The 23,418-nt window shown below is 39.8% G+C and overlaps 2 protein-coding genes across 3 annotated transcripts; one reads left to right on the top strand and one right to left on the bottom strand.

Moving 5' to 3' along the window:
* The first annotated feature begins 8,027 nt into the window (after positions 1–8,027).
* On the top strand, positions 8,028–14,262 carry LOC116208485 (squamosa promoter-binding-like protein 1). The gene is made up of 11 exons (XM_031541961.1): positions 8,028–8,382; positions 8,475–9,384; positions 9,755–9,936; positions 10,383–10,945; positions 11,070–11,144; positions 11,257–11,364; positions 11,462–11,579; positions 11,673–11,814; positions 11,893–12,043; positions 12,403–13,017; positions 13,393–14,262. The coding sequence occupies exons 2-11, from the start codon at positions 8,792–8,794 to the stop codon at positions 13,843–13,845; spliced, it is 3,000 nt and encodes a 999-aa protein (XP_031397821.1). The 5' UTR covers positions 8,028–8,382; positions 8,475–8,791; the 3' UTR covers positions 13,846–14,262.
* A 679-nt stretch (positions 14,263–14,941) lies between these two features.
* LOC116208484 (pleiotropic drug resistance protein 3-like) lies at positions 14,942–22,295 on the bottom strand. 2 transcript variants are annotated; one of them, XM_031541960.1, is made up of 24 exons: positions 21,907–22,295; positions 21,703–21,826; positions 21,492–21,577; positions 21,200–21,284; positions 20,860–21,019; positions 20,699–20,775; positions 20,571–20,624; positions 20,374–20,464; positions 19,976–20,277; positions 19,489–19,770; positions 19,013–19,326; positions 18,757–18,917; positions 18,560–18,663; positions 18,335–18,488; positions 18,103–18,249; positions 17,926–17,999; positions 17,502–17,834; positions 16,997–17,287; positions 16,834–16,917; positions 16,551–16,684; positions 16,220–16,447; positions 15,930–16,101; positions 15,583–15,862; positions 14,942–15,434 (listed from the first exon to the last, which is right to left on the bottom strand). In XM_031541960.1, exons 1-24 carry the CDS (start codon positions 22,236–22,238, stop codon positions 15,319–15,321), a joined length of 4,185 nt encoding a protein of 1,394 aa, XP_031397820.1. In that variant the 5' UTR covers positions 22,239–22,295; the 3' UTR covers positions 14,942–15,318. The 2 variants fall into 2 exon arrangements, with proteins under 2 accessions (XP_031397820.1, XP_031397819.1); XM_031541959.1 differs by having other exon boundaries at positions 15,583–15,837; positions 21,907–22,293.
* Between the last annotated feature and the right edge of the window lie 1,123 nt (positions 22,296–23,418).

Here is a 23,418-nt window from a genome sequence, read left to right as displayed (position 1 = left end):
ACTCTGTGGTTTATTTCATGAGATATAATGGACCTCAATGTTAATTTCTTCATCACTTTTTTGTCTGAACTTTTTTTTGCTATTATTACCCTTAGACTTTTAACTTTTATTTCAATTTGGTCCTAAAATTCGAAAAAAGAAAGGGGTAGGAGTTGGGGCCGCTGGTAGGCGACCTCGACCCCACTGCTGAGGTTGCTTGCACCCACAGAGGATGCTAGCGACCATGGAGGTGGGGTCAGGTCGTAGATTGGCAACCCCCGCCCCCGAATCGACCGGGATTTCAAGTTTGAGATCTTGGTCGATTTAGGAGTTGGAGCCACCAATTGGCGATCCTGACCCCACCCTCGAGGTTTCGAGGTCCTCTGTAGGTGTGAGCGACCTCGGTGGTAGGGTCGGGATTGCTGATCGGCTGTCTAAGTCTTTCCCTTTTCTTTTTTTTTTTGAATTTTATGATCAAACTGCAAAATGCTGAAAGTTTGAGGGTAATAATGGCAAAAAAAATTTAATGATCAAAAGCGACAAAAAAACTAACAATAAAGTCTATTATATCTCACGAAATAAATCACAGGGCATTAGTTGCCTCTAAAAAAATCATAGGATCCAATTTATCTTAAATTCAAATCACAATGGAAATTTTTATACTTTTTCCAATAAAATAATATCAATTTTCCATCAAATGTGAGGGAAAGCTGATGCACATCACTTTCGACACCCTTGTACATGTGCAACGTAAAATCATGTTATATGATGTCAATTTTTTTTAAAAGAATTTTGATATGGCGATGGGTATCTAAGGCAATGGCGCTTTACACCATCTCCAGTGGCCACTATTAGCCATCTCTCTTGGCCATGTGGCTGCTTAGAGACGTACAGTGAGAGATGCACCTCGCTAGAGCTAGGCTCATCTCTCACACTTGTCCTTGTGTAGAGACAAGTGCCTTTGTAGAGAGATGAGTCAACAGCTGCAGCGTGACAGCCGTAGAGCCTATAAGGTAGTCGCTTTTCCTCTTTTAATTTTTTTTAGAAAAGGTCGTTGACGCCAACGTATAATGCGAACTTCAATTCGCTACACTCTTATGATAATACGCCCAATGGCTTAGCATTACTGGAGCTTGGGGAGAAAACTTTTGCTCCGTATGAGGAATATATTCATAATCATATCCAAGCTTCCAGATAGAGAAAAACATCGATAACTACATCGATAACTAACTTAAATTAATTATAGTTCCACAATCAATCAATTGTACTAGGCAATGATCGGCCCACATTAAGAAACAATATAACTATTCACCGAAAAAAAGAAGAAACAATATAACTTCGAGTGTATTAAATAAAGAACAAGCGTATAATGAATTGTGAAAAATATGATAATTAATTTTCATTTTGTGCTTGTTCTTTAATTGTTCGCCCATCACAAATTAATTTGTTTAACTTGTCAAAATAACATTATGTCTCTGTGCAAGTAGACACAACTAAACGTACTCGTTTCTTGAAAAATCAATGCTCATTGTGGAAGAAGCAAATTATTTGTGGGATTGCATACATGTGCTTCTTCGAAAAACATAACTAATAATCATTTTTCTTGCCAACCTTAAAATCTTCCGACAGGTCATACAGATGTGTCCATCAACATTGCCGTTTAAAAATGTAACCTTCACATCAAGAAGAAATGAATAATTTGGATTGATAATTCACAACTTTAATGTCATTAGATCAATTGCATTTAGTCACATCCGACTGCCTTTTTTGTTAATTTTCTTATGAAAAATGTAAAAGTAACTTTATATATATGTGTGTGTAAAAGTAACTTTTAGTCTTAAACGTCGCTAGCTTGTTTAAAAAAAAAACACTAGCACAACTGTTGTTAATTACATAGATTTAGGGACCCAAACCAGGAGGTCAGGTGGTCGCTGCAACCTCAGCTAAGGTGGTGGTAGACGGTGATCACCCTCAGATATAGAAAGAGCAAGTAAATAATGTCGTAGAACACCATTTTTTGATTTTTTTTTCACTAGTCAGTATTTTAATTTTATTAGATAGTACAAAAATATTAATTTTTTTATCTAAATAAAATTGGAAAAAAATTTTAAAAACCCCATTGTGCTTTGATCTTGGGACAATCGGACCTTGTGATTTTTCGAGGGATAACTAACACTCTGTGGTTTATTTCGTGAGACATAATGGACCTCAACGTTAGTTTCTTCATCACTTTTTTGTCTAAACCTTTTTTTGCTATTATTACCCTTAGACTTTTAACTTTTATTTCAATTTGATCCTAAAATTCGAAAAAAGAAAGGGGTAGGAGTTGGGGCCGCTGGTAGGTGACCTCGACCCCACTGCTGAGGTCGCTCGCACCCACATAGGATGCTGGCGACCATGGAGGTGGGGTCAGGTCGTAGATTGGCAACCCCCGCCCCCGAATCGACCGGGATTTCGAGTTTGAAATCTTGGTCGATTTAGGAGTTGGAGCCACCAATTGGCGATCCCGACCCCACCCTCGAGGTTTCGACGTCCTCTGTAGGTGTGGGCGACCTCGGTGGTAGGGTCGAGGTTGCCGATCAGCTGTCCAAATCTTTCCCTTTTTTTTTTTTGAATTTTATGATCAAACTGCAAAATGCTGAAAGTTTGAGGGTAATAATGGCAAAAAAAAATTTAATGATCAAAAGTGACAAAAAAACTAACAGTAAAGTCCATTATATCTCACGAAATAAATCACAGGGCATTAGTTGCCTCTCAAAAAATCATAGGATCCAATTTATCTCAAATTCAAATCACAATGGAAATTTTTATACTTTTTCCAATAAAATAATATCAATTTTCCGTCAAATGTGAGGGAAAGCTGATGCACATCACTTTCGACACCCTTGTACATGTGCAAGGTAAAATCATGTTATATGATGTCAATTTTTTTAAAAAAAAATTTTTGATATGGTGATGGGGATCTAAGGCAATAGAGCTTTACACCATCTCCAGTGGCCACTTTTGGCCATCTCTCTTGGCCATGTGGCCGCTTAGAGACGCGCAGTGAGAGATGCACCTCGCTAGAGCTAGGCTTGTCTCTCACACTTGTCCCTATGTAGAGAGACAAGTGCCTTTGTAGAGAGATGAGTCTACAGCTACAGCGTGACAGCCGTAGAGCCTATATGGTTGTCGCTTTTCCTCTTTTAATTTTTTTTAGAAAAGGTCGTTGACGCCAACGTATAATGCGAACTTCGATTCGCTGCGCTCTTATGATAATACGCCCAATGGCTTAGCATTACTGGAGCTTGGGGAGAAAACTTTTGCTCCGTATGAGGAATATATTCGGAATCATATCCAAGCTTCCATATAGAGAAAAGCATCGATAACTACATGCTGACTTGGTGAAACATATTTGACAATTTTACCATACCCGCAAAATTGCCGTTCATCTTGTAATTTTTTTCTTGATCATCATGTATTTTTATTATTATAATGAATTTCAATTAATTTAATTAATTTCTATTATTGTCATTAATTTAGATTTATTTTTAATTATTGATTTAAATGATTTATATATTTTATTAATTAATTTTAACCATTATTAATAATATAATATTAGCTATATTCATTTAATTAATATAATATATTTGTGAGCCCTAATGAGAAACCAAAAAAAGAGACAACTATTGGAGTGGAAAATCTCTTTTTTCTTGGATGTGTCTCTCATTTATGTAGTGCCTATATAGTAGAGATGAATCCACATCAAGGATACCAAGCTGTTACGAATATGGGTTATTCAGCGTGTGGCAAGAGTCTGAGCCCACTACTCATTCACATGTGCCCCGCATCGGCCTTCTGTTTTATTTTCATGGAAAATTTAACGTCATGCCATAATTGACACTACACCTTAAATGTTGTGCTATATAGTGTAATTTTAAAAAGTTGTGATAAAATTGACACAAAAGTAAAATATTGTGTTATGATATCTACTTTCCCATTTTTATATAAGGGACAAGCAAACATTTCATTGCATAATTATCAGGCCAACCACTTGATTTGTCCCCACTCACCACGACATATTTTCACGAGTGAAATTCACGAAGAAATCGAATTCAAACATCTTTATTATCTCTTTTTAGGGGAAAAAAAGACTAAAATAAATTATATCTTTCTGTTTTCTGATGCCACCACCACACCCAAGAGTCCAAAAATCGCCGATTCACGAGGGAAATCTCCTGAATTAGCTCGAAAAAATGGAAAAGCAGTTCCAATCTACAGCTAAAAATCAGGACCAATTAATAAACTAATTAAAATTTTCAGTTAATCCAATTGGAATACATATATTTGCCATCTTTTTTGTTTATCTTTCAAAAAGCAGAGGAAATCAGACAGATTTTCTCTATAGGGAATTACTTTATGAATCGGGTCCTCCATGCAAGTTTCTTTTATCTATTTCCTTTTCGATGTGTAGTTTGGTATTTAGAAATTCAACGGATTCGAACTAATTTTATAGTTTGAATCGGGTAGATCTACTGAAGAATGAAATATCACTTGTAATCATGGATTTTTCCATTGACAAGACTAAAACTTGAGATCTTGTTTGAGTTAATTCATATTGATATACAAGCATCCTTTAGCTATACATAACAACTCAGTTCTGATTATGAACATTAATAGATGTGACGATCGTTGATAATTTTAATGCTCATTTTAAGTGATATATAAGTCGGTACACGATAATCTCGTGAAAGGAATTAGCTCTAACACAAACCTAAATTTGTTTTACCCTTGAAAGATTTTTTACTATTATTATAAGGGAAGCTTATAGACGTAATACAAGGAAATAGAAATCCTAATAATTAATAAAGGGGCACGAGTAATTCCAATAAATATCGAACTTGAAACCTCTTGGTTATCAGTCGAGAGCGTATATCACTGTACTATACCCTCTTTGATTACTTGATGGGCGTCATTGATGGCTTGTAATATATGAAACTTCCTTGCATGTTCCTTGTCCTCGTTCTTTTCAAGGTTACCATGTGCAGCAAGATGGAGCAAAACAAATCCTCATGTCTTGAATCTTTCTAGGGGACCCTAAACCATAACCACATGCCCGGCTTTCGAATCACTGACGAGGTATGAGCAATATGATATAATAGATATCCAATGTAGTAACTGGAAAAATCTTTCCGATTGACAAGTAATGACGAAAAATGAATTATATAAAAATTATCCCATAACAGATTACTGAAAAATAAAATTATCTAATAAAAATGAATTTGAAAAAGCAATTTTGGAATTATTCCCCATATAATGATTATTTAACTCAAGATTCGGTTTACAATATTTGTATAAATATAATGCGTTCTTCGTCGGGGACTAATTCGTATTTTGAAGGAGTCTAGAATCAATTATCAAACTCTTAATGGAGGGGCGCATATATGTAATGTGTTAGTCTTGCCTAATATTTTTTGTTTTGTTTTGGAGACCAAGAAAGGAAGTCTGTTGAAGCAGAAAAGGATGATAATCATGAAGGGAGATCATATGATAGGACGCAATCTTTTAGTCCAAACCCTGCAACATAACTCCAACCCCCACCATACCTTATTCACATGTGACTCTGCACACCACTTGGTCTCTATAGGGACCCCATGCAATATATATGTGTACCGTCCCCCCCTCCCTCTGTTAGAGCTTTCACCCCGGTATGGGCGTACCTGCGTCGCTAAAAAAGGGAGAGAGAAGCTACGTGCATTGCACATGGAACATGTAATACCATCAAGTTTTGATGTTGATCTTATTCAAGTCATAAAATCAATGACAAAGTGGTTGAATGGTGCATTTCATTCTTCTAACCCGAACTAGCTCCAAACATGATACTGCCTCGTGATGCTTATTAATCAAACGATGTACACACGGGGACGAAATCATGAATTTTAGTCAGCGGGGGGAAATAAATCTTTGTATATTTATAATAGCCACTTAACGAAACGCTGGAGCTATTAGAATAAGATATTACATCTCAATCTCTTCACATAATGAAATCAACTAGGGGGTAAATTACATAAATAATCCATTTTCACATACATTTAGGGGGCAAAGTCTTTATCTTTTTAAATAACAAGCATATCTATATCTATATAGTCGGCTAAAATCTATATCTATATATTAGGCTAAAAATCCCTAAAGCCTCCACATGTCATTCATTCATAGGATGATAGAGATATATTATTTTACATTCCGTTTGGTTTGACAATCATATTTTTAAAATTTTAACTCTAACTTTAATTCTACTCACTATATAACAAAAGTCAACAATACAATTATTACTTTTTCCATTTTCTTCGATTTTTTAACCATTCAATTCAATTTTTAATACTAAATTCTATCAACTATTCATTACTTTTTCCATAATTCGACAATACAATCATTATTTTTTTCTTAATTGTTCATTACATTTTCACATTTTTTCTCATAATTCAACAATACAATCATTACAACTCAATTAAAATTAAAACTCGACTTTACTTAACTGTAAAACAAAACGCACCTTTAATTTCTTTGAAAAAAAAATCTTCTATATATTTTAAATTATATTAATTTATCTATAAATTTTAACTACCGTTGAGTTAATTGTTAACTAACATATTAATTTATATTTATATATGTCATTGGCAAACCTTTTTTGGTCAATTGAGGAGTTGATATTAGATATTATAAAAGCAAATTATCTTCCACAGTATTTATGTAAAAATGGGGTTTTGGGGAGGATCAAAGAGGGGCAATTGCCCCCTCCCCCTCACTGACATGTCCCTCCGTCCCTGTGTACACATTCATCAACTGCATATGGAGCAACAATTGAATTTTTTGGAAATTTTTTTTCAGCGTGAGATATGTAAGTGATTTTCTCTAAATTTTGTGATTCAACATTTTCGATTAGATTCAGAGTCTAATAATTAGTTTTGACTGGTCAGGTTCATCCTCGTTTTACGCCACCTGATTAGTTATGAAGACGCAATGAGAAGAGACCCATCTCCGTAGTTTGCTAATTGATAACTGACGAAACACATAAAAAAAGAAAAAAGAAAAAAAAGAAAGAGAGCCGAAGTCAGCATTTTTTTAAAAGTTAAAAGATATCATAAATAGTAAAAATAATCGTTGAAGATTTACCCCCCAACAAAAAAAGAAGAAGAAGAAGGATAATCATTGAAGAGAAATACTGAAATAGAAAGAATCCTTTACTCCGATTCTTACCAACTTCAGGTGGACTTTAGTGCTCACAGCCAACCTCATTGTCACGCATGGCATTTTACTATAGTAAGAAAATTTAAAAAAAAAAACACTGTATTGGTGTTAAAAATAGAAAAAAATGAACATAACGTAGAATTTCATGTTCTCATTTAGGAGTTAAAAAGTTTGTGAATTCGATTTGTATTATTATATTCTTTTATTTATTTGTATACCAAGCTCACGAGTAATACATTTTTAATATTCCAACCTGATTTCAAAAAATACACACTGAAAATGCAGCTAGGTGGTTTTTTTTTTTTTTTTTTTAAAAAAAAACTGTGTTTATCGATGGAAGTCTTTGTTTTATTATTTTGGAGAAAAACACATAAATCTAATAGATGAATAAAGACATAAAGAATAAAAGAGTACTTTCAATTCAATCCCCTTACCTATTTTCTTCATCGAATTAGTCGTGTTTCTCTTGTTATCATACATGATGATTGATAATTGGTGAAGAACGGTGGCGAAGCAGAGTCGGGGAGGGGGGGGGGGGGGGGGGGGGGGGGGGATGTGTGAGACGCGAGTGAGCGAACGGCGAACACTGCCGTATCCTCCTACTTTAATTCCGTGTCGTGTCGGGTGGGGATGAGCTTCAGAGGCGACGATAGATCCTTTTCGAGGAACAGTAGATCCTCTTATGTCAATTAAAAAGTTTCGGTCTCTTCAACCCGGTTTCGACCTGCCCGCAGAACCTGAACATACATCGGAGTTCACACCGTCTTCGTCAAGATTGTCTTTCTTTTCTCCTCGTACTGCTCTCTCTCTCTTTCTCTGGTTCCCTCTGTCTGCTTGGGTCGGTCGGGGCTTCAGATTCCCTTACATGTCGTTGCAAGAAAATAATTAGCCCACTGCCGTCTTCTGTCCTGACCCGTCTCTCTCTCTCTCTCTCTCTCTCTCTCTAGTCTCTGTCTGTGATTGGTGTGAATGGATTTTACAGTGCAATGAAATATACCAAAACCCGACTCTCCCATCAACTTTTTCTCTGCCCTTTTCCTAATTTCTGCCCGTCAGCTCTTTTGAGCAGCAACTGTTGTTTGCTTATTCTCCCTACCTCCTTCCCTCTCTCCCTTCCGTGAGGCTATATCTGGAATCTCCAGCTGCTGCAGCTCACCAGTCCATCAGCCTACCGCCGTAGGGGCATTTCGAGCTCCTGTTGTTCGTTTTATCTCCACCCAGGGGAGTAATCCGATTTCTTGAGCTAAAGTTTCAATCTTTCGTCTCAGGGATCGCGTGGGTTTCCGGATATGGTACTGAAGATTTGTGGGTAAGGATTGGAGTTATGTTCTTGTGGGGTTCTGTGATTCCGGGGCCCCTCTATTGGATCCGAGCGTGCCGTTTCTTGATTTCTTGGAGGTCTCAATGACAGATGATTAGGATTTCGGACTCAGCAGTACGATTTGCAAGGCTGAATTGTTTTACGCAGTGGAGCTTCCTGATTCTTCCAGTAAAATGTGAATTCCTTCGACTCCTTTCATGATCTCTGTTTCGCTGATTGGGTTGTGGCGTTACGGATTATTTCGAACGATTGATGCTTAAGTGAATGGAGGCTAAGATTACTGGAGAGAAAGCGCAGCATTTCTATGGTCCCGTGGTTTCGGATGCAGGGGTGGATAGGAAGAGCTCGGAGTGGGACTTGAATGATTGGAAATGGGATGGAGATCTATTCAGGGCGAGTCCCTTAGGTTCGGCACAGTTAGATTATAGGAGTAGGCAGTTTCTTCCCATAGGACCTGATAACGCGGCGTGCAGCAGTAGTTTCTCGAAGGGCCAACCGCCTAGTTTAGAGGATGCCAATCCAATTTATGGAAGTGAAAAAAGGGAAGTGGAGAAGAGGAGGAGAGGTGCTTTAATTGAGGATGAAGAGCTCGGCGAGGGTGCTGGCTGTCTCAGTTTGAAGCTTGGTGGGCAAGTCTATCCCGTCACAGATGGGGACTCCAAGGTGGGGAAGAAGACCAAATGTGTGGGCCCCATTTCGATTTCGAGTGCCGTTGTCTGTCAAGTGGAAGGGTGTAAGGCCGATCTTAGCAATTCCAAGGATTACCACAGAAGGCATAAAGTCTGTGAGATGCACTCTAAGGCAGGGGAAGCGATCGTGGGGAATGTTCTGCAGCGGTTCTGTCAGCAGTGTAGCAGGTTAGTCGGGTCCTACAGCTGAAAAAAGATTTTTATTCTTGATTTCGTCGTTTACATTATGACCGAATGTCCTCACTGCGGAAAAGTTTCAAATGTTGTCCCCGTCAATGACATGGCAAGGGAGAAGCAATTAGATGCTCGTATTCGGTTAATTATGCCCAATTAGCCATGCACTATGCAGACCATTACCTAGTTTCATGCTAGCAAGCCTGTGACACCATCCTAACGACCTCCTTAATTGGCACCTGGCTTGGAAAGATCACCCAAAAGTTCCTTGTCAATTATGGTTCAGTCAGCGCCCCAATATGGTCCAATAGTGTTGCGAGTTTTCCTCCAATGTTAGAAATGACTCTCTTGCACTTTGTGGCAGGTTTCATGCTCTTCAAGAGTTTGATGAAGGAAAGAGAAGCTGTCGTCGCCGTTTGGCAGGACATAACAGGCGGAGGAGGAAAACGCATCCTGATCCCATAGCTAACGGAGTCTCTTTCAACAGTGAAAGGGATGGCAATTATGTATTGATTAGTTTATTGCGGATACTAGCTAATATGCAATGTAAGTAGTTATGCTATTAATACTTAAGCTCTTTTTATTGCCCCTATATACAGCAATGAAAGCTTATGGTTGCCAATGTAAAAGGGGTAAAATAAGACAAAAAGACAAAAGTGAAGGCTATGAGAGCACGATACCTGGACCATACCAATATGTGCAAAGTTAGTCATTTGATGCAAATAGGTTGATGGTTGTGTGTTCATGTCAGTCCGTGTGGAAAGTTAGTAATTTGATGCAAAATTAGAAGGCAGGTTCTGGTTCCTTGTCATGGTAATGACTATTCTTTTGTGGTTTCTTCGGTCTTCTGTCCAATCATGTTAATCCTACATTGCATGTGATGAGGAGTATTCAGGAACTTAGGAACTAATCGGCATTTTTTTCCATCTCTTTTGGCTGAAAGAGATGTTCTTAGGAACTCATGTGTGATTTCAGCTTCTTTGGACTTGCAGCAAGTTGTTCAGATCAAACCAAGGATTGGGATCTTCTCTCTCATTTGCTGAGTAACCTTGCTGGGTCAGGTAACCAGCAGAATATTTCAAGGTTACTGCAGGAAGCGAAGAATGCTGTGCCCTCAACTGGTCCTGAATCTGCAAAAGCCAGTGGCTCAAATTTTCAAGAACCTGCCAGGCCGGTCGAGCTAAACATTAAACAACCCTCATCTGATGTTGCCCATAATATTGATGCTACTGCTCAGGGCAAGAACCTAGGAAATTCATCGACTTTAAAGTCCATGGTGCAGTTTCCTTCTACAGAGTTCCACCTTCCCCAGCGGAACGAGACTGAGGCTATAGTTGGGAGGAGCAGAATAAATAACTTTGACTTAAATAATGTTTGCGAGGAGGAGTGCATGGAGAATTTACACAAGGAGCGTGCTGTCAATCTAGGAAATGGGTCTCCAGGTGTCCCTGAAATAGAAGAAAAAGACTATCAAAGAGTGAGTCCAGCTCCGAATAGTTCGACCTCAAATTCAACTTCCACAGGGTCTCCATCTAGCTCCAGTGGAGAAGCTCAGGTACAGCTCGTAGTTATTGTGTATGATTTGCTCTTATCTGATTCTTTTGGAAGGATAAATTAGATTACTTTTTGGCAGCATCATGGGTCATTTTTAGACTAATTCTTGTCATATGATTTCTCAGAGCCGGACTGATCGAATCGTGTTTAAATTGTTTGGGAAAGATCCCAATGATCTTCCTCATGATTTGCGGAAACAGGTGATTTCCAATATATTGGCTGGATTCTTAGGGTCTTGTCTTTCGGTTTCAGCCTCTTTCATATTTTTTTTTCAGAACTAATAATTTATTTTCCAATACTTCGAATGCTCAGATTCTTGATTGGCTATCCCAGAGTCCAACGGACATTGAGAGCTACATTAGGCCTGGGTGCATCATTTTGACTGTATATCTTCGTCTCAAAAAGTCCATCTGGGAGGAGGTGCACTCATATACAATTGCATCTAATTTACTTACTGAAAATAATTCAATGCAATAAAAAAAAAATACCAGTGTCTGATTATAGTTCTTATCTACAGCTGTGCCGTGATCTTGGATCCAATTTGAGGAGGCTTTTAGAGGCATCGAATGATTCTTTTTGGAGAACAGGGTGGGTTTTCACTAGGGTACGAAGCTCCGTGGCATTTGCCTATAATGGTCTGTAGTTTTTCTCCTCCCTTTTCAAAGAAATGACTGTTCTCAACTTAGCAGGAAAAGAAGTAAAATCTGACTATGATACTTGTCTTGCAGGCAGCATTGTTCTGGACACACTGTTGCCACTGAGAAACAATGAGAACTGCAGGATTGCGATCATTAAACCTATCGCAGTATCAGTTTCTGAGAGTGCCCAATTTTTAGTCAAAGGCTTTAATCTTTTAGAATCCACCTCGAGGTAACCCCATTTTATCTGTTCTCAATATGTCAAAGTACTCAGGCTACAACAGATACTAATTTTGGTCTCCTTGTTCAGGTTACTATGCACACTCGAAGGAAAATATCTCACCCAGAGAAATTGTAATGAACTTATAGAAGTAGATCGAACAGTTGAGGATCCTGATGAGCCCCAGTGCCTTACCTTTCGCTGTTCTATACCGGGAGTTTGTGGGAGGGGGTTTATCGAGGTTACATTCTAGCCATTTCTTCCAGCTTTACTTTTTTTGTTTTAGCATTTGGCTATTTGAAGTCCCTCACTTTTCTTGCCAGGAGCTTGAAAAGCTTTATTCATCGACATTTTGATTCAGTATCATTTGAAAACCATTTCCCACCCCCCCTCCTCCCTCTTAGGTCATTTCTTGTCACTCTGATTTCTTTGAAGCCCCTCACTTTTCTTTCCGGGAGCTTGAAAAGCTTTATTCATTGACAATTTGATTCAGTATCATTTGATAATCATTCCCCCCATTTTAGGGTGTTACTTGTCGCTCTAATTTCTTTGTTTTACTTGCAAATTGTCAAAATTTTGATGACGGGACCCTGTTTTTAGGTCGAGGACTGCAGTTTCAACAGCAGTTTCTTTCCATTTATCATTGCGGAGGAAGAAGTCTGTTCAGAAATCCGTACACTGGAGAATGCAATTGACACAGTAATCGAAGACCATGAAAGGGCCAAAGCTAGAGATCAAGCCCTTGATTTTATAAACGAGATGGGTTGGCTCCTTCAATGCAACCACTTGAAACTTCGACTTAAAGCTGTAGACCTGTATGATTTTAGTCTCTTCCCTCTTGAACGGTTCAAGTGGCTAGTGGACTTTGCAGTCGAAAAGGACTGGTGTGCCGTGGTTAAGAAGCTTCTGGGCATTCTCTTTGGTGGGGTGGTGGGCCCTGAGGAACACCAACCCATCAATCGAGTGTTGTTGGATATGGGTCTTCTTCACAGAGCTGTGCAGAGAAATTGTAGGGCAATGGTTGAATTTTTATTACGCTATGTCCCGAGTGAAGAATTGGGTTCTGAGATGGAATCGAAGGCTGATCCGCTCCAGAACTGCTATGTATTTAAGCCAGATGCTGCTGGACCTGGTGGGCTAACTCCGCTGCACATAGCGGCTAGCACAGCTGGTTCTGACCTTGTTTTGGATGCCCTGACAAATGATCCCACATCGGTAATTATCCTCCTACAAAATTCCTTCCTCTTTGCTTCTTGTCTTTACTCTCTGTTTGCTTATGAAAACTCAGAAAAGAATGATCCGGTTTTCTGATTTTTGTTCTTTCAAAAACTGAATAACTAATAGAAAAACATGACAAGTTTTGGAGGCCCTTTACATTTAATTTTGAGCGATTTGGCGCTCTAAGCAATTAAAAAATAGATACCATCCTTTACTGCAAACCTATCAGCTGAACGGAGACCGTACCCTGTGGAAGTACAACCTTTGCAGTAGATTCAAATACTATCCACTGAAGACTATTGAGGACCATTTCTGTGGTTTCCATACATTTCAATCAAATTGAAGGCTTCATGTTTTACCTTTCTTATTCAGGTTGGCCTCATTGCGTGGAAGACTGCTCGTGATAACACAGGCCTAACCCCTAATGACTACGCTTGCCTAAGACGCCATTACTCCTACATCCATCTGGTCCAGAGGAAGATCAACCGAACATCCAATTCCGGGCACTCAGTAGTCAATATTCCTACTTCTTTGTCTGGAACCCATACTAGCGGTACCAATGAGAAGGCCGCAATCTTTGAGACCGAGAAGAAGACGAGCTCTGAACTCCGAGCTCTGCAGGGACAATGCAGATTGTGTGAGCGACAGAGGTTCCATTATGGGACTGCTGGGAGGACATCCCTTTTGTATCGTCCAATGATGTTCTCGATGGTAGCGATTGCTGCTGTATGTGTTTGTGTGGCTCTGCTGTTCAAGAGCTCGCCGGAGGTTGTCTATGGTTTCCGACCATTCAGGTGGGAGAGGTTGAAGTACGGGTCGATGTAATCATATCCTTTTCTTCATCTGTCTGCACTCTTGCTCGCCGAATTATCTAGGATGTGGTGACCCTTTATAGATTGTTGGAAAATTTAGATCAATGTGGAGAATTCACTGTATGTGTGGTGGTATATGAAGTTCATGTCCATTGATCGAATTATTAATTAACCGTTAGATAGATATTAGCTGTTGTTATATATACTGATGGAAGAATGAAACATGTAGTGTGGCGCTCATGATCAAAGCTACTCATTATGTTGAGAGTATTGCGATTGTGTAAAGGATCAGGGCAGTTCCAACATTGGTAATAAATTGTTAGGACAAAAAGACAGTTGAGCCTTGAGATGTGTCCGAGGGGCATCTGAGGCATCTGCATTCTGCAGAATTTTGTAATGAAGAAAGGAAACTATGATGAAACTTTGATCATGGCTTATGTCAAATTATAGCATTCTTCGATGCCTTGAGCAACAATTCTGGTCACTGGTCAACAAATCAGATGATCCGAAGATCGCACGTGACACTTCCTCCTCTGCGTGTTATTATGATCTGATAGTGGCTCAGCAGATCAGAGAATAGGAATCCGAGCTGCAGCGGGCTACAGTGACTGCTATGTTTGAGAGGATCACATCTCCTCTGTTCAAAGAGGTCGGTGAGGATGAGTAGAAAAGCCTCGAGAGGATTGGAGTCACGTCATCAATGCGAGGAAGCTTGTAGCCCAAGAAACAGGTTGTGAACTATACTGAAATCTTGCCCTCTCCCCCTGAGATCCTCCTGAGTTGGGAAGGTGAGTGTCGTCAAGGGTCTATTTCTCATTGCAGCTTCCTTGCCTACTTGGTCGGGCTGCAGTTTTCAGTTTCATCCATTGTCGTAAATGAAATGCTCAACTCAACACGTACTAATTAAAACAGTTTTGTTTGCACTCATACAGCGTTCTGTGATGGTTCTATTGATCCGCCTACAGAAAGTTTTCTGTCAGTTTGACTTGTTTCATTCCCTCCTCTACTTTCAAACACCTCGGGATGCTTCTTGTTTCTTGCTACTCGACATTCTGGTCGTTACGATCTGGCCTCATTCTCTTACACTATCCTCAGGTTCTGTGGATTTATTGCTCCAAAACCAGCAATCAACTAAACAGATTTATACAGGGAATAAATGCAGCATTCTCGAGAATTGCCTGAAAAAGATATGATTTGTTGTAACAAGAAATCCCGAAATGGGAACTATTCTTGTATTATGTTCCGCCAACATCATGATTGATGAACGTGCTATTCGCTTCACAGTACAGAGACATTGATAAGGAAGTATGCATACCCAGACGTCGATTCTATGTATTATCGCCTTTGAAACTTCAGCTTGCTGATGCAGTATGCAAACAAGGATGCATAACCAATCGGGAAAACAGCAAGGACAACAGCTACGATTCCTAACTGACTGTTGTGGAAGCTGTAGTAATCTTCTAGGAAGGAACTGATCTGTTTTCGATCACCAAAGATGAGTATGTCTTTTCCCACATCTCCATACTGGGAAGTCAAGAAGCCCCTCAAGGACCAAGATGTTGGGCAGATCCAGTAGCACCATATCCACCACTTGGGAATTTTCTGCACATAGATATGTCTATTAGCTCCCCCTATAAATTTCAGCTAAATCTGTTCACTGGACAATGTATTCAGAAAGTCGATTCTCACCAACCGAATGAATGAAAACTATAATGAATTGACATGAAGAAGTCGGTTTTGAATGGCTTACTGGTCCAGGTATAAGGAATCCCGAGAAGAGATTCAATATGGTGTAGACAGCAGATGCTAAAACGGAAGCCACTTGCAGATTTGAACTCACTGACATCATCAGCATCCCAAGATAGACAAAGTACGAGAATGTGCAGAATGTCGTGTAGAAGTACCAGAGGATCTTGTGTGCAGACCAGTAGAACCCTATCATTGGGTAGGTAATTGCCGTGTACAAAATTGATTGGACTAGCATGTATGGGATTTCGACAATCACCTACATAAGGGGTGAAAACCAATTTCTGTTTATGTTATTTGTGAAGACGTAATGTTTTCCTCATACTCATGAATTCGAGGACAAAATCAAACCTGTGCAAACGAATAAGCACTCGAAGAGTACATTCCTGCGAAAGTCTCCCTATACAGGACAGTCCGCTCAGTTGCCACAAGTGGAAGCACCGAAGAACAGTAGTTCAAGCCCAAAAAGATGACAGCAATGTACATGGACCCGAAAACATTGAACAGGTCCTGCTCGTTCGCACTTCGATGGCACCAATAAAAAGGGAAACATGTCAGAATTCTTATCATTTTGTAAAGTAGTAATGTAGATTTCATCATCTATTGAGATAAGTTTCCGTATAAGAAATCGGCTAACTCACATGTCCTGTCCTTTCTGCCAAAACAAGGCCCCAAAAAGCAGAGATGAAATGACCATAAACATGAGGCGGACCAAGTTGTAATCGGGACTCCTCCAATAGGACAGGTGTTGTTTCCACAGACACGCAGTGAGCTGTTCGTGAAAACGTTGAGGATAACGGGTTGGGAAGTGCAGGTCTGTTGAAATGGGATTCGGTTCACTTAATTGTCGAACCAGCTCAGCAGTTGCCCTATGAACAAACAACATAGGATGCAGAGAGTTTCAAGAACCATCAAAATAAGATTCCATGTACTTTCTTAAGAATTAGGAGTGAGAGTTGATTATCGACACACTTGTACTGGTCCGATTCCTTGTATTTGACACAGAAATCCAAATCGAGTTTTTCTTCAGTCGATGCAGAAGTAACTTCTAGCATCCATGTTGCTGGGTTGTAATTATCGGTTATCTTCGGGACACCAGGAATTTCCTATGGGGCAGAAAATCATGAGATAAGTAAGTGGAGCAGCTTAACTACTTTAGCATGGAATAGTCACTTGGAACAAACGGGGATTTCTTGGACAACTAGCTAGATACGAGTCGAATCCTACACTGATAGTGTTTGGTGAATTATCATACCTCAAAATACTTTATCAGTTCACTTGAGTGATGACCGAGCTTGCCAGAGTAGATAATTCGCCCTCCTAACTTCATCAAAATCAGCTGCAAAAATGGGATTTAGCTTTTAACAATAACTCGTATTTTTGCTGATATTGATGTTTTCTCCGGTCGAATGAATTACCTCATCGAAAGCTTCAAAGACATCGATACTCGGCTGGTGGATTGTGCACACTGTCGTCCTTCCTGTGCTGACAACATTTTTCACTGTCCGCATAACAACCGCTGCTGCTCTTGCGTCAAGACCTGATGTGGGCTCATCCATAAATATTATGGACGGGTTGGAGACAAGCTCGACCGCAATAGTTAGCCTCTTCCTCTGCTCGGTTGATAAGCCGCTTTGCCCAGGTAGACCAACTAAACAATCTTTTATATCATCGAGCTCGATCGTTTCAATGACTTCTTCTACAAACTTCTGTTAGACATGCAGGATGCTATTAGTTATTGCCAGAGAAACCGAGCCAGATGAATTGTTATGGTAATGAGATTCTACTAGAAGACGTTTATCTGACAATCTTATCTAATCAGCTTCACGTTAAGCAACGAGTACTTAAAATAATACATATAGTGCCACATTCATTAATCAACTGGCAAATGGTCATTTAGAGTCTCACAAGGGGAAGTCGTACCGTTTTTGTTTCAGAGCTAATCTCCACAGGTAACCTCAACCAAGCGGAGTACATGATGGATTCTTCTACGGTAATATGGGGAGAATGTATGTCGAACTGCTCGCAATAGCCTGATACTCGAGCAAATGTCTTCTGAACTTTCGGGAACCCTCCAACTCTGATATCTCCTTCAATAGTCCCATCTGTTTTCCGTCCCGAGAGAACATCCATCAAGGTTGTCTTTCCAGCCCCACTAACACCCATTAAGGCTGTCAGAACCCCGGGCCTAAATGCTCCCGTGATATCACAGAGTAGTTGGAGCTTCTTTTCTTTGAAACCACGCGCCATCATTTCCTGTCCAGAAAAGAATAAGCTCAAACATATAACGCTCTGTATGTGTGGATTCGCTAAAAGTTTGTTTATATGATTAGATGTTTGTCATTACTGGGGGTGTATCGACATAATACTGCACATTCTTGAATGATATCGAGAGAGGTTCGAATGGAAGGGCCATTTTTCCTGAAAACAAAACCATGTCACGATCATAATAATGTCATGTATATAAGATGAACCGACTACTTCGGGTTATGCAATTCTTTTTCGTTCTATGAGTTTCTATCACCTGTACTTGCACTCCTCTCTTTGGACGTTTTAGCAGATGAATGAATGGTTGAACTATTTTCTGATCGGGTGCTATTTGTATGTGCTTCCTGTCTCTGCAATGTGCTGAGCTTCTTCTGAGAAATAACAACTCGAGACATCCCCAGAGCTGTAACCAAGTGGTTAGTTTTCATTAATGTCAGTAGTCGGTGCAAATTTAGCTGGCAATGTCAAGAAAGGTTATAAAGACTTACGATTTGTGTATGTTAAGGCTAAAATGAAGCCGACATCAAACAGTACTGTCAAACCAAAAAGTGCCGCTAATGATATCCAATAAAAGTAGCCATCGAAGTTTAACCCATGGCTAGTTAAGAGATCCCCTCCAAGTGTAGTACCTCTGCTCGAAACCTACATACCAGAAAATTTTATTGAAATGGGGAAAAGAAGAATGAAATGGTTCAGAAGAGCAGCAAATGCACCTCTTGCCAGCGGGGAGCAAGAAATTCGTTCAACGTTATGCCGATTTCTCCGTACGTCATTGGAGAAAGCCAGAAACCCCACCTTAACCACGAAGGTAAAGATGCTGCAGCCAGTAGATGAACTCATTTTGTTACGCTTGAGTACTTTTTCCGTGCATCCAAACTAATGACTAAGAGTTGCAAATAAGTGTACTTACGACGTGGAAGAATGAAGCCTCCAAACATAAGCATTAGCACTAACGTCAAAGAGCCGAAAGTCGTTGCTGCTACTATAGTCTTGAAAATGGAGGCAATCAAACGGCAGATTGACGTTGAGGCGAGGTGCAGAGCAAACAACAGAAGAAAATGGTAGAAAAATCTAGTACAAGTACAGAAGAGTCAGGAAGCATTTTATTGCAAGTTATGTAACATTCTCGCAGAGGAATATACCGAGCAGTGTGTGCTTGTTCTTACCTTGAGAACTCGGGGCTGTATCCTATAACATAATAAGTCATTGCGGTCCACAAAAGGGAGTCCATTAGCGAAAACGGGATCTTTAGGAGAGAGGATGAGATGCAGTAAGCCCAAGCTGGGTATAGGTAAAACGATTGTTGCTTGTAGAATACAGGAAGTCTCGACACTGTTAGTGTAAGCTCAGCCACTCCGTTAGTCAAAAGCCTGATGAGCGTGTAGAATAGGGCTCCCATCAAATAGTTGCCATGGGTCAAGTCCACATGCATTTCAGTTCGTATGAATACCGTCATTGTGATGAGCGCCGTGACAATAAGCTATGGAATAAGGTAAGGATAAACAAATGAGCTTGGAAAATGTTTATACTATACAATAATATGCAAATGCCTTCAATAGTATATGTCATCTGGAAATTTTCATATGTTATCAATAATATATGCCTTCAATCGTATATGAAGATTTGCTGATGAAGAAATCACCTGCATCGTTTTGAATACGTAGATGAAGGAGTTACGCTTCATGAGAAGCAACTCTCGGCTCATGCATGCTTTAAATATTTCCTTTTTGCTCAAAGAATAGGTGCTGAACGAAAGGGCAACTTCGTGGGATTGAGATCTATCGTATGCAACAGAGAGCCCATCCTGTAAATTTTGCCCCATGTAACTTTTCCTAAACATCTCGCAGAACTGATCCACCGAAATGTAGCTGTATAGAATGTCCGAGCGGCACCAATACTGCGCTTGATCTTTCCGGGAAAGTACCTGAACGTAAGTGGCATTACTTTTATGTAGTAAATCTATTACCATGCATTTTAATTAATTCGAGCTCTTAAATTGATCTGAAATAAGTTGCCTTTCAAATTTTTTCCGTGCTGTAAGAGCTACAATTCATACTGATCAATGCATTTGGGAACTTTTCCGCATGGCATTCTATCTAGGAACTCTCCAAAACTGAGAGAGCTTTTACCTCCTGAAGGAAGTCCGCGACACCTTTCCTTTTGGGACACTTGAAACCGCAGTGCTGAAAAAATTCGAGCGCAGAGTTTCGTGGACCATGGTAGACGATTTTTCCCTCTGACATCAGTACTAAATCATCAAACAGATTGAATGTTTCAGGTGCAGGCTGAAGAAGTGAGACAAAGGCTGTTGCATCTGTTAGGTGCACTAAGTGCTGAAGGCAGGACACTATCTGGTAGGTCGTCGAGCTGTCCAACCCAGTCGAGATGTCATCCATGAAGAGAGTTTTCATCGGACCGACAATCATCTCTCCTGGTTAGATCAAATTACCAACTTAAGCTTTCTATGAGAAAACTAAGTGTTGAGCAATGATATATAGATTGCAGAATTTTTGTTTCGTATTATCACCTGTTGTTAGCCTTCTCTTTTGGCCACCTGAAATTCCTCTCCTTAGTGCATCACCGACCATTATATTGGCGCAGATATCCAGTCCAAGGATCTAAAATGACAAAAGTTTTGTTTGTCCATTTTCAGTCTGTAAAAAAGAAAGAAAATTCTTTTTGAGCAATGTAGCTCTCTTCGTTCCACCTGGAACAACACTGTACCTTTAAAATGTAGTCGGTTTGAAGATTTCTCTCTTGTCCTTGAACAGAAATGGCCTGTTTCGTGCATTATCAGTCCGTCAAGTTCAGTTAAAGAAAGGTAGGAAATGATCCCAAACTCCTACGGTTACCTTCATGTATGTGTCGATGTCCAGATCGGGGACAATACCTTCTCTTCTCTCTATTTTGCTAACCTCCATCATCATGTCTTCAAATGCAGCAATCAAGAAAAAGTTACTGCTGTTCATAAATTACAGAACGGAAGATAAAAAAAGAAACAAGAAGTGTGTACCAGCCCTGCTTCCAATGCCCTGGCAGCGTGCTGAGAAGTCGATGGTTTCCCTCACTGTCATTTCGGGTATGTGCTCATCATGTTGGCTAATGTAAGCGGATGTTTTCTGAGGAACGAACTCATCTAGCCTGTAACCGTTATATGATATGTCTCCGCTAACCTAATGGAAAGAGGTAACAGGGATGGGTCATGTTTCCAATATGGCGCGCCACAAATTCCGTTACGTATAGATGTTAATTGTTGAGGCGAAACACTACAGTCATGGACATTTATGATCAATACAATGTTTCCTAGTAGGTGAACAGAGTAAAAGGTGACAAATGAAATTTGCTATCCTGACCTCAAGAGAGTGATTTAATTTTCCAGCAAGAGCCATGAGTAAAGTCGTTTTTCCGCACCCGGGAGACCCCAGTAGAAGTGTCAACCTGCACCAGAAGCAAGCAAGCATTTGTGAAGAGCAATTTATCTCAATCTCTTGCAGCTAAAACTACTGGTGAGTCGGTGATTATCTTCCTATAGATCGCGTCCATACAGATATCCCATTTATAGAAACCTTTTTTTTTTTTGGCCTGCTAGTGATAGAGCATGAATAATAGACAAAGTCCCGCTATGTCGATCAGTAATTTGGTTACCTTGATGGTTTGATGATTCCGCTGACATTATGTAGAATCCTGATCTTTCTTTCTTGAGACTTGCAAGATATGACCTCCATGGAAATCTATTTAGAAGATGATATCCCGATAAGTCTACTAGAAACTTTTGGAAATTCTTCGGGTCGATTCAACAGCAGTCAAAACTGCTTGGACTACAGTTAATGCATCTTGCAAACCGATGGCTACTCACCGACAACAATCTCCTGAGGGAATTCCACAGTGTGGGGAGGGGCTTTCCTCGAACTACCTCGCACTCTGCTTCCACGGATAGATTCTCGAACCGAACCTCCACAGTGGGTAATTTAACATTAACTCTGCAAAGAAGAATTCTTTCTAGTCAATCGGTGCACTGGTTGATTTAGTTAAATAAAGGCTGCGAAAGTAGTTATATTGCCTGTCAATCCTCTCCCGGAGTTTCTGGAGGAGCCGGAGGTTGTCACTCTCGATGTGGCTGATGAGCTTCTCGATGAACAAGTGACGTTCGTTGGCACCGAGCTTCGTGACATCAACAACAACCTTCTTCTTCCCTGCAGCTTCAGCTTGGTCAAAGAGAGATGTCCTGAGGAGCCTGATAGTGGGCAGTCTGGCAATGGCAGCCCACTGTAACCGAAGCTCGTCGTCTACCTCCTCCTCCACATGCGAATCTGCCGCTGCCGCACTGCTTAGCTCTGAAACTTGGCGTCCAAGCACGGAGCGAAGGTTTACTGCTGCAGCAGTCAGCTCCATTGTAATGGATTGTTTCTTCTTTTCCAGTTATTGAGATGGCTTGTGTTGGTAAGTTTTAGGAGCTATTTTATACTCCACGAACATTTCTGTACTGTTTTTAGTCACGAGAAAACCCGAGTCATCATCAAGTTGTTTTACACGCCATAGAGTGATCATCTTTCTATGTCCCTCTCTCGACATGTAGCTTTCCAACTTTGTATGCTTTCACTGACCAGACACGCAGAAAGGGATTTTTTCTTGGGCCATGACACAAAGGAAGTGATTAAAGCAGCTTTATCCAGATGAAAGTTAACCTGTCCCCACGATATTCAACCCGACTTAGGATGCTTTTGATAACTCAAATTAAGTGTTGAACTTAATCATTCAGCACTTAATTGAGTTTAGCACATTTGATAATACCAAAAAAAAATTTAGTTAACTTAATGATTCAATCAAAAAAGTGTTTAATGATTAAGTAAATGAAAACATACTTAATCATTCAATCATTTTGAGCTAACTCGCTCTGCTGGGTGGCCATTGTCTATTCCTTACAGCAGTGTCCCTAAACTTTTCAAGTTTTGCAAATCAATCCACTGCTTAGCATTAGACTTGAAAGAGAGAGAGGGAGGAGGCGACTGAGCCCTCCCCCTTTCCATCCTTGATTCTCGGCATCGATGGGCCAATCGTTGACAACCACCCCTCTAGTGAAGTCACCAATGGGAATTTTCCTCGGATCCCCTCCCTCTCTGAGAAAGAGAGAGAGAGAGGGGGCAAGATTTTGACGCCGGTGACCCACGATATCGCTGGTGACCTAGATTAGGGCGGTGGTGGTCGGAATCGATGACTATCATTGCCCCCTTTCCCAAATCTTGATATGCTCTCTCCTCTTTTTTTCTTTTTTCTTTTTAATTTTCAATTTTTATTATTTTGAGAAATGATAAAAATAAAATAATAGTAAAGATGGGGTCAAAAGTGAAAAGAAAAAAAATAGTGGACTAGCATATGAGTACTGCATCAAAAACTCTAGACTTTCAAAATTTAACTTTATTAAACAATTTTTATTTAATTAATTAAGCACTTATTTAATTAAATGCTTAAAATTTAAACATCTAAAATTAAATCCAAACAAACATAACCTTAGTCCTCAAAAGAAGGAATGGTCATTTGGCCACGTCAACGTGCTCCATGGATGTGCGCTTTT

This window comes from Punica granatum, chromosome 5 (genome assembly GCF_007655135.1).
Source record: "Punica granatum isolate Tunisia-2019 chromosome 5, ASM765513v2, whole genome shotgun sequence".
Lineage (NCBI taxonomy): Eukaryota > Viridiplantae > Streptophyta > Magnoliopsida > Myrtales > Lythraceae > Punica > Punica granatum.
Note: the sequence above shows the minus strand (reverse complement) of the source record. Positions and strands in the feature narration are given on the sequence as shown.

Coding starts and splice junctions, on each gene's coding strand:
- LOC116208485 (XM_031541961.1), top strand. CDS start 8,792: ATGGAGGCTAAGATTACTGGAGAGAAAGCGCAGCATTTCTATGGTCCC. Junction 11,365..11,461: donor AAAAGTCCATCTGGGAGGAG/GTGCACTCATAT, acceptor TCTTATCTACAG/CTGTGCCGTGATCTTGGATC. Junction 11,580..11,672: donor CGTGGCATTTGCCTATAATG/GTCTGTAGTTTT, acceptor CTTGTCTTGCAG/GCAGCATTGTTCTGGACACA.
- LOC116208484 (XM_031541959.1), bottom strand. CDS start 22,238: ATGGAGCTGACTGCTGCAGCAGTAAACCTTCGCTCCGTGCTTGGACGC. Junction 21,827..21,906: donor CTCCGGGAGAGGATTGACAG/GCAATATAACTA, acceptor TCTTCTTTGCAG/AGTTAATGTTAAATTACCCA. Junction 17,288..17,501: donor TTAGCTCTGAAACAAAAACG/GTACGACTTCCC, acceptor CATGTCTAACAG/AAGTTTGTAGAAGAAGTCAT.